The following is a 10000-nucleotide window of genomic DNA, read 5'->3' as shown; positions in this document are numbered from 1 at the left end:
ACGTACCAGCTGGGTGTGGCCCAGAGCATGCTGGACCGGTCCCCCTGGGTGCTGCAGGCGGCCCCTAAGGTCATGGGGGCCTCAGCCGGGTCCCTGGTAGCCGCCGCCGTTGTCTGTGGATCCAGTCTGGGTAAGAGAGTTAATTATGCTGAGAAGTTGATGTGAGATGCTGTTGATTGATGTTTTAATCATTCTGTGAATATGTACGTGTGTGTGTGTGTACGTACGTGTGGGTCGGTGTCTGTGCCAAGCTGACTGTTTATGTGTGTGTGTGTGTGTGTGTGTGTGTGTGTGTGTGTGTGTGTGTGTGTGTGTGTGTGTGTGTGTGTGTCGAGGTGTGTGTGTGTGTCTGTGTGTGTGTGTGTGTGTGTCTAAATGTGTGTGAGCCAAGCTGACTGTTTATGTGTGTGTGTGTGTGTGTGTGTCTGTCTATGTGTGTGTGTGTCTGTCTATGTGCGTGTGTGTGTGTGTGTGTGTGTGTGTGTGTGTGTGTGTGTGTGTGTGTGTGTGTGTGTGTGTGTGTGAGTGTCTATGTGTGTGTGTGTGTAACAAGCTGACTGTTTATGCGTGTGTGTGTCTGTCTATATGAGTGTGTGTGTGTGTGTTTGTGAGTGTCTATATGTGTGTGTGTGTGTGTGTAACAAGCTGACTGTTTATGTGTGTGTGTCTGTCTATGCGTCTGTGTGCCATGCAGACATGGTGCGTGATGAGATGCTGAGGTTTGTGCGGCAGATGAGGGGCCATGTCCTGGGGCCGCTGCATCCTGAGGGGAACGTGTCTGTGTGGATAGAACGCATGCTGCGCCTCTTACTACCGGCCGACGCCCACATCAGGGCCAGCGGACGCCTGGCCATCGCCATGACGCGCATCCCAGACGGACAGAACATCATGGTGTCAAAGTTCACGTCCAGAGAGGACGTGGTACAGGTAAATCTCAGTTTACCGTGAGTAAATCTCAGTTTACAGTGAGTAAATCTCAGTTTGCAGTGAGTAAATCTCAGTTTGCAGTGAGTAAATCTCAGTTTACAGTGAGTAAATCTCAGTTTACCGTGAGTAAATCTCAGTTTACAGTGAGTAAATCTCAGTTTGCAGTGAGTAAATCTCAGTTTACAGTGAGTAAATCTCAGTTTGCAGTGAGTAAATCTCAGTTTGCAGTGAGTAAATCTCAGTTTACAGTGAGTAAATCTCAGTTTGCAGTGAGTAAATCTCAGTTTACAGTGAGTAAATCTCAGTTTGCAGTGAGTAAATCTCAGTTTACAGTGAGTAAATCTCAGTTTGCAGTGAGTAAATCTCAGTTTACAGTGAGTAAATCTCAGTTTACATTGAGTAAATCTCAGTTTACATCTCAGTTTACAGTGAGTAAATATCAGTTTACAGTGTGTAAATCTCAGTTTACATCTCAGTTTACAGTGAGTAAATCTCAGTTTGCAGTGAGTAAATCTCAGTTTACAGTGAGTAAATCTCAGTTTACCGTGAGTAAATCTCAGTTTACATCTCAGTTTACAGTGAGTAAATATCAGTTTACAGTGTGTAAATCTCAGTTTACAGTGAGTAAATCTCAGTTTACCGTGAGTAAATCTCAGTTTACAGTGAGTAAATCTCAGTTTACCTTGAGTAAATCTCAGTTTACAGTGAGTTAATGTCAGTTTACCGTGAGGAAATCACAGTTTACAGTGAGTAAATCTCAGTTTACATCTCAGTTTACAGTGAGTAAATCTCAGTTTACAGTGAGTAAATCTCAGTTTACAGTGAGTAAATCCCAGTTTACCGTGAGTAAATCTCAGTTTACATCTCAGTTTACAGTGAGTAAATCTCAGTTTACCGTGAGAAAATCTCAGTTTACAGTGAGAAAATCTCAGTTTACAGTGAGTAAATCTCAGTTTACAGTGAGTTAATCTCAGTTTACCGTGAGTAAATCTCAGTTTACAGTGAGTAAATCTCAGTTTACAGTGAGTAAATCTCAGTTTACCGTGAGTAAATCTCAGTTTACATCTGTTTACAGTGAGTAAATATCAGTTTACAGTGTGTAAATCTCAGTTTACAGTGAGTAAATCTCAGTTTACCGTGAGTAAATCTCAGTTTACAGTGAATAAATCTCAGTTTACCTTGAGTAAATCTCAGTTTACAGTGAGTTAATGTCAGTTTACCGTGAGGAAATCACAGTTTACAGTGAGTAAATCTCAGTTTACATCTCAGTTTACAGTGAGTAAATCTCAGTTTACAGTGAGTAAATCTCAGTTTACCGTGAGTAAATCTCAGTTTACATCTCAGTTTACAGTGAGTAAATCTCAGTTTACCGTGAGAAAATCTCAGTTTACAGTGAGAAAATCTCAGTTTACAGTGAGTAAATCTCAGTTTACAGTGAGTTAATCTCAGTTTACCGTGAGTAAATCTCATTTTGCAGTGAGCAAATCTCAGTTTGCAGTGAGTAAATCTCAGTTTGCAGTGAGTAAATCTCAGTTTACAGTGAGTAAATCTCAGTTTACCGTGAGTAAATCTCAGTTTACAGTGAGTAAATCTCAGTTTACATTGAGTAAATCTCAGTTTACAGTGAGTAAATCTCAGTTTACAGTGAGTAAATCTCAGTTTTCCGTGAGTAAATCTCAGTTCACAGTGAGTAAATCTCAGTTTACAGTGAGTAAATCTCAGTTTACTGTGAGTAAATCTCAATTTACATCTCAGTTTACCGTGAGTAAATCTTAGTTTACATCTCAGTTTACAGTGAGTAAATCTCAGTTTACAGTGAGTAAATCTCAGTTTACAGTGAGTAAATCTCAGTTTACCGTGAGTAAATCTCAGTTTACAGTGAGTAAATGAGTAAATCCCAGTTTACAGTGAGTAAATCTCAGTTTACCATGAGTCAATCTCAGTTTACCGTCAGTAAATCTCAGTTTACCGTGAGTAAATCTCAGTTTACCGTGAGTAAATCTCAGTTTACAGTGAGTAAATCTCAGTTTACCGTGAGTAAATCTCAGTTTACTGTGAGAAAATCTCAGTTTACAGTGTGTAAATCTCAGTTTACAGTGTGTAAATCTCAGTTTACAGTGGTATACAGCAATAGATAGAAGTATCAACATGCAGAACTTAGTGATGGTGTCTGTCTATGAGCCAGATAGTTTAACTGCAGTTCTCTGTTTCCCCCACATGGAGGCGCTGTTGTGCGGTTGCTTTCTGCCTGGGTACTGCGGTATACAGCCACCAAGTTACAAAGGAGTGGTGAGTCCTCACACTGCTAACTGTCGGGAAGGCTAATGCTAACCCTGCTATACTTTAAACTAATACACAAAACGTTTTACATTTGAGTTGAAGTAGCACACCTGAGTCAAGGGCTTGATGATGAGTTGATCAGTTGAATCAGGTGTGCTGGTTCTGGAATAGTTTAAATCCAACGGACCGGCTGGGGGGTCCCTGATGAGAGGTATGAAAGAGACTTCTATAAAGCAGGGCTCCATGGTGCATGGGATCATATCCCTGTTTGTGTGTTGTCCCGCAGCATTACTTGGACGGGGGTTTCTCCAGTATCCAGCCGACAAACTCCTGCCCGATTGGCCACACCATCACTGTGTCTCCATTCGCTGGTGAGACGGACATCTGCCCAAAAGACCCCGCCCCACTGTGTGACGTCGTGGTGAGCGGAGCGAACCTCCACTGCAGTCTTGTCAACGGTTACCGGATGCTAGACGCCATGTACCCCTACAACTGGGAGGTATAACCCCAAAACAAACCCCTACCTCTACACCCAGCCCTCTACCTCTCCACCCAGCTCTCTACCTGTCCACCCAGCCCTCTACCTCTCCACCCAGCTCTCTACCTCTCCACCCAGCCCTCTACCTCTCCACCCAGCCCTCTACCTCTCCACCCAGCCCTCTACCTCTCCACCCAGCCCTCTACCTCTCCACCCAGCCCTCTACCCCTCCACCCAGCCCTCTACCTCTCCACTCAGCCCTCTACCTCTCCACCCAGCCCTCTACCCCTCCACCCAGCCCTCTACCCCTCCACCCAGCCCTCTACCTCTCCACCCAGCCCTCTACCTCTACCTCTCCACCCAGCCCTCTACCCCTCCACCCAGGCCTCTACCTCTACCCCTCCACCCAGCCCTCTACCTCTCCACCCAGCTCTCTACCTTTCCACCCAGCCCTCTACCCCTCCACCCAGGCCTCTACTCTCTACCCCTCAACCCAGCCCTCTACCTCTCCACCCAGCCCTCTACCTCTCCACCCAGCCCTCTACCTCTCCACCCAGCCCTCTACCTCTCCACCCAGCCCTCTACCTCTACCTCTCCACCCAGCCCTCTACCCCTCCACCCAGCCCTCTACCTCTCCACCCAGCTTTCTACCCCTCCACCCAGCCCTCTACCTCTCCAACCGTCCCTCTACCTCTATCTCTCCACCCATCCCTCTACCTCTACCTCTCCACACAGCCCTCTACCCCTCCACCCAGCCTTCTACCTCTCCACCCAGCCTTCTACCCCTCCACCCAGCCCTCTACCCCTCTACCTCTCCACCCAGCCCTCTACCTCTCCACCCAGCCCTCTACCCCTCCACCCAGCCCTCTACCTCTCCACCCAGCCCTCTACCTCTCCACCCAGCCCTCTACCCCTCCACCCAGCCCTCTACCCCTCCACCCAGCCCTCTACCTCTCCAACCGTCCCTCTACCTCTGTCTCTCCACCCAGCCCTCTACCCCTCTACCTCTCCAACCAGCCCTCTACCTCTCCACCCAGCCCTCTACCCCTCCACCCAGCCCTCTACCTCTCCACCCAGCCCTCTACCTCTCCACCCAGCCCTCTAGCTCTCCACCCAGCCCTCTACCTCTCCACCCAGCCTTCTACCCCTCCACCCAGCCCTCTACCTCTCCACCCAGCCCTGTACCTCTCCACCCAGCCCTCAACCCCTCCACCCAGCCCTCTACCTCTCCACCCAGCCCTCTACCTCTCCACCCAGCCCTCTACCTCTCCACCGAGCCCTCTACCTCTCCACCCAGTCCTCTACCCCTCCACCCAGCCCTCTACCTCTACACCCAGCCCTCTACCTCTACACCCAGCCCTCTACCCTCTACCTCCACCCAGCCCTCTACCTCTCCACCCAGCCCTCTACCTCTCCACCCAGCCCTCTACCTCTCCACCCAGCCCTCTACCCCTCCACCCAGCCCTCTACCTCTACACCCAGCCCTCTACCTCTCCACCCAGCCCTCTACCTCTCCACCCAGCCCTCTACCTCTCCACCCAGCCCTCAACCCCTCCACCCAGCCCTCTACCTCTCCACCCAGCCTTCTACCCCTCCACCCAGCCCTCTACCTCTCCACCCAGCCCTCAACCCCTCCACCCAGCCCTCTACCTCTCCACTCAGCCCTCTACCCCTCCACCCAGCCCTCTACCCCTCCACCCAGCCCTCTACCCCTCTACCCAGCCCTCTACCTCTCCACTCAGCCCTCAACCCCTCCACCCAGCCCTCTACCTCTCCACTCAGCCCTCTACCCCTCCACCCAGCCCTCTACCTCTCCACCCAGCCCTCTACCTCTCACCCCAGCCCTCAACTCGCCACCCCGCCCTCTACCTCTCACCCCAGCCCTCTACTCCTCCACCCAGCCCTCTACCTCTCCACCCAGCCCTCTACCCCTCCACCCAGCCCTCTACCTCTCCACTCAGCCCTCTACCTCTCCACCCAGCCCTCTACCCCTCCACCCAGCCCTCTACCCCTCCACCCAGCCCTCTACCTCTCCAACCGTCCCTCTACCTCTGTCTCTCCACCCAGCCCTCTACCCCTCTACCTCTCCAACCAGCCCTCTACCTCTCCACCCAGCCCTCTACCCCTCCACCCAGCCCTCTACCTCTCCACCCAGCCCTCTACCTCTCCACCCAGCCCTCTACCTCTCCACCCAGCCCTCTACCCCTCCACCCAGCCCTATACCTCTCCAACCGTCCCTCTACCTCTCCACCCAGCCCTCTACCTCTCCAGCCAGCCCTCTACCTCTCCACCCAGCCTTCTACCCCTCCACCCAGCCCTCTACCTCTCCACCCAGCCCTCTACCTCTCCACCCAGCCCTCAACCCCTCCACCCAGCCCTCTACCTCTACCTCCACCCAGCCCTCTACCTCTCCACCCAGCCCTCTACCTCTCCACCCAGCCCTCTACCCCTCCACCCAGCCCTATACCTCTCCAACCGTCCCTCTACCTCTCCACCCAGCCCTCTACCTCTCCAGCCAGCCCTCTACCTCTCCACCCAGCCTTCTACCCCCTCCACCCAGCCCTCTACCTCTCCACCCAGCCCTCTACCTCTCCACCCAGCCCTCAACCCCTCCACCCAGCCCTCTACCTCTCCACCCAGCCTTCTACCCCTCCACCCAGCCCTCTACCTCTCCACCCAGCCCTCTACCCCTCCACCCAGCCCTCTGCCTCTCCACCCAGCCCTCTACCCCTCCACCCAGCCCTCTACCTCTCTACCTAGCCCTCTACCCCTCCACCCAGCCCTCTACCTCTCCACCCAGCCCTCTACCTCTCCACCCAGCCCTATACCTCTCCACCCAGCCTCTACCTCTCCACCCAGGCCTCTACCTCTCCACCCAGCCCTCTACCTCTCCACCCAGCCCTCTACCTCTCCACCCAGCCCTCTACCTCTCCACCCAGCCCTCTACCTCTCCACCCAGCCTTCTACCTCTCCACCCAGCCCTCTACCTCCACCTCTCCACACCAGCCCTCTACCTCCACCTCTCCACCCAGACCTCTACCTCCACCTCTCCACCCAGCCCGCTACCCCTCCACCCAGCCCTCTACCTCTCCACCCAGCCCTCTACCTCTCCACCCAGCCTTCTACCTCTCCACCCAGCCCTCTACCTCCACCTCTCCACCCAGCCCTCTACCTCCACCTCTCCACCCAGACCTCTACCTCCACCTCTCCACCCAGCCCTCTACCTCTCCACTCAGCCCTCTACCTCTCCACCCAGCCCTTTTCCCAGCCCTCTACCTCTCCACCCAGCCCTCTACCTCTACCTCTCCACCGAGCCCTCTACCTCTCCACCCAGTCCTCTACCCCTCCACCCAGCCCTCTACCTCTACACCCAGCCCTCTACCTCTACACCCAGCCCTCTACCTCTCCACCCAGCCCTCTACCTCTCCACCCAGCCCTCTACCTCTCCACCCAGCCTCCCTCTACCTCCTCCACCCAGCCCTCTACCCCTCCACCCAGCCCTCTACCTCTACACCCAGCCCTCTACCTCTCCACCCAGCCCTCTACCTCTCCACCCAGCCCTCTACCTCTCCACCCAGCCCTCAACCCCTCCACCAGCCCTCTACCTCTCCACCCAGCCTTCTACCCCTCCACCCAGCCCTCTACCTCTCCACCCAGCCCTCAACCCCTCCACCCAGCCCTCTACCTCTCCACTCAGCCCTCTACCCCTCCACCCAGCCCTCTACCCCCTCCACCCAGCCCTCTACCCCTCTACCCAGCCCTCTACCTCTCCACTCAGCCCTCAACCCCTCCACCCAGCCCTCTACCTCTCCACTCAGCCCTCTACCCCTCCACCCAGCCCTCTACCTCTCCACCCAGCCCTCTACCTCTCACCCCAGCCCTCAACTCGCCACCCCGCCCTCTACCTCTCACCCCAGCCCTCTACCCCTCCACCCAGCCCTCTACCTCTCCACCCAGCCCTCTACCCCTCCACCCAGCCCTCTACCTCTCCACCCAGCCCTCTACCTCTCCACCCAGCCCTCTACCCCTCCACCCAGCCCTCTACCCCTCCACCCAGCCCTCTACCTCTCCAACCGTCCCTCTACCTCTGTCTCTCCACCCAGCCCTCTACCCCTCTACCTCTCCACCAGCCCTCTACCTCTCCACCCAGCCCTCTACCCCTCACACCCAGCCCTCTACCTCCCACCCAGCCCTCTACCTCTCCACCCAGCCCTCTACCTCTCCACCCAGCCCTCTACCCCTCCACCCAGCCCTATACCTCTCCAACCGTCCCTCTACCTCTCCACCCAGCCCTATACCTCTCCAGGCAGCCCTCTACCTCTTCCACCCAGCCTTCTACCCCTCCACCCAGCCCTCTACCTCTCCACCCAGCCCTCTACCTCTCCACCCAGCCCTCAACCCTCCAACCAGCCCTCTAACCTCTCCACCCGCCCTCTACCTCTCCACCCAGCCCTCTACCTCTCCACCAGCCTCTACTCTCCACCCAGCCTCTACCCCTCCACCCAGCCCAGCCCTATACCTCTCCAACCGTCCCTCTACCTCTCCACCCAGCCCTCTCCTCTCCAGCCAGCCCCGCTACCTCTCCACCCAGCCTTCCTAACCCTCCCTCCACCCAGCCCTCTACCTCTCCACCCGCCCTCTAAACCCCTCCACCCAGCCCTCAACCCTCACCCAGCCCTCTACCTCTCCACCCAGCCTTCTACCCCTCCACCCAGCCCTCTACCTCTCCCCAGCCCTCTACCCCTCCACCCAGCCCTCTGCCTCTCCACCCAGCCCTCTACCCCTCCACCCCAGCCCTCTACCTCTCTACCTAGCCCTCTACCCCTCCACCCAGCCCTCTACCTCTCCACCCAGCCCTCTACCTCTCCACCCAGCCCTATACCTCTCCACCCAGCCCTCTACCTCTCCACCCAGGCCTCTACCTCTCCACCCAGCCCTCTACCTCTCCACCCAGCCCTCTACCTCTCCACCCAGCCCTCTACCTCTCCACCCAGCCTTCTACCTCTCCACCCAGCCCTCTACCTCCACCTCTCCACACCAGCCCTCTACCTCCACCTCTCCACCCAGACCTCTACCTCCACCTCTCCACCCAGCCCGCTACCCCTCCACCCAGCCCTCTACCTCTCCACCAAGCCCTCTACCTCTCCACCCAGCCTTCTACCTCTCCACCCAGCCCTCTACCTCCACCTCTCCACCCAGCCCTCTACCTCCACCTCTCCACCCAGACCTCTACCTCCACCTCTCCACCCAGCCCTCTACCTCTCCACTCAGCCTCTACCTCTCCACCCAGCCCTTTCCCCAGCCCTCTACCTCTCCACCCAGCCCTCTACCTCTACCTCTCCACTGAGCCCTCTACCTCTCCACCCAGCCCTCTACCTCTACCTCTCCACCCAGCCCTCTACCTCTCCACCCAGCCCTCTACCTCTCCACCCATCCCTCTACCTCTCCACCCAGCCCTCTACCTCTACCTCTCCACTGAGCCCTCTACCTCTCCACCCAGCCCTCTACCTCTACCTCTCCACCCAGCCTTCTACCCCTCCACCCAGCCCTCTACCTCTCCAACCGTCCCCTCTACCTCTATCTCTCCACCCAGCACTCTACCTCTCCACCCAGCCTCTACCTCTCCACCCATCCCTCTACCTCTACCTCTCCACCCAGCCCTCTACCCCTCCACCCAGCCTTCTACCTCTCCACCCAGCCTTCTACCCCTCCACCCCGCCCTCTACCTCTCCAACCGTCCCTCTACCTCTATCACTCCACCCAGCCCTCTACCCCTCTACCTCTCCACCCAGCCCTCTACCTCTCCACCCAGCCCTCTACCCCTCCACCCACCCTCTACCTCTCCACCAGCCCTCTACCTCTCCACCCAGCCCTCTACCCCTGCACCCAGCCCTCTACCTCTCCAACTGTCCCTCTACCCCTCCACCCAGCACTCTACCTCTCCACCCAGCCCTCTACCTCTCCAACCGTCCCTCTACCTCTCCACCCAGCCCTCTTCCTCTCCACCCAGCCCTCTCCCCCTCCACCCAGCCCTCTACCCCTCCACCCAGCCCTCTACCTCTACACCCAAACCTCTACCTCTCCATCTATCCCTCTACCTCTCCACCCATCCCTCTACCTCTACCTCTTCACCCAGCCCTCTACCCCTCCACCCAGCCCTCTACCCCTCCACCCAGCCCTCTACCCCTCCACCCAGCCCTCTACCTCTCCACCCAGCCCTCTACCTCTCCACCCAGCCCTCTACCTCTCCACCCAGCCCTCTACCCCTCCACCCAGCCCTCTACCTCTCCACCCAGCCCTCTACCTCTCCACCCA

The 10000-nt window shown here is 56.1% G+C and overlaps 1 protein-coding gene across 2 annotated transcripts in view; it reads left to right on the top strand.

Annotated features, from left to right (window-relative positions):
- The window catches only part of LOC115165257 (patatin-like phospholipase domain-containing protein 2), a 29711-nt gene that overhangs the window by 516 nt on the left and 19195 nt on the right, over positions 1 to 10000 (top strand). For both annotated transcript variants that reach the window (XM_029718259.1, XM_029718260.1), the window contains exons 1-4: positions 1 to 130; positions 695 to 927; positions 3151 to 3216; positions 3494 to 3706. The exon at positions 1 to 130 is cut by the window's left edge. In XM_029718259.1, coding sequence (XP_029574119.1) covers positions 1 to 130; positions 695 to 927; positions 3151 to 3216; positions 3494 to 3706 — 642 coding nt within the window. The remainder of the gene's footprint in view (positions 131 to 694; positions 928 to 3150; positions 3217 to 3493; positions 3707 to 10000) is intronic.

Source organism: Salmo trutta, chromosome 28 (assembly GCF_901001165.1).
Source record: "Salmo trutta chromosome 28, fSalTru1.1, whole genome shotgun sequence".
Classification (NCBI taxonomy): domain Eukaryota; kingdom Metazoa; phylum Chordata; class Actinopteri; order Salmoniformes; family Salmonidae; genus Salmo; species Salmo trutta.
The sequence above is the reverse complement of the archived record's forward strand: the minus strand, read 5'-3'. Positions and strand labels throughout refer to the sequence as shown.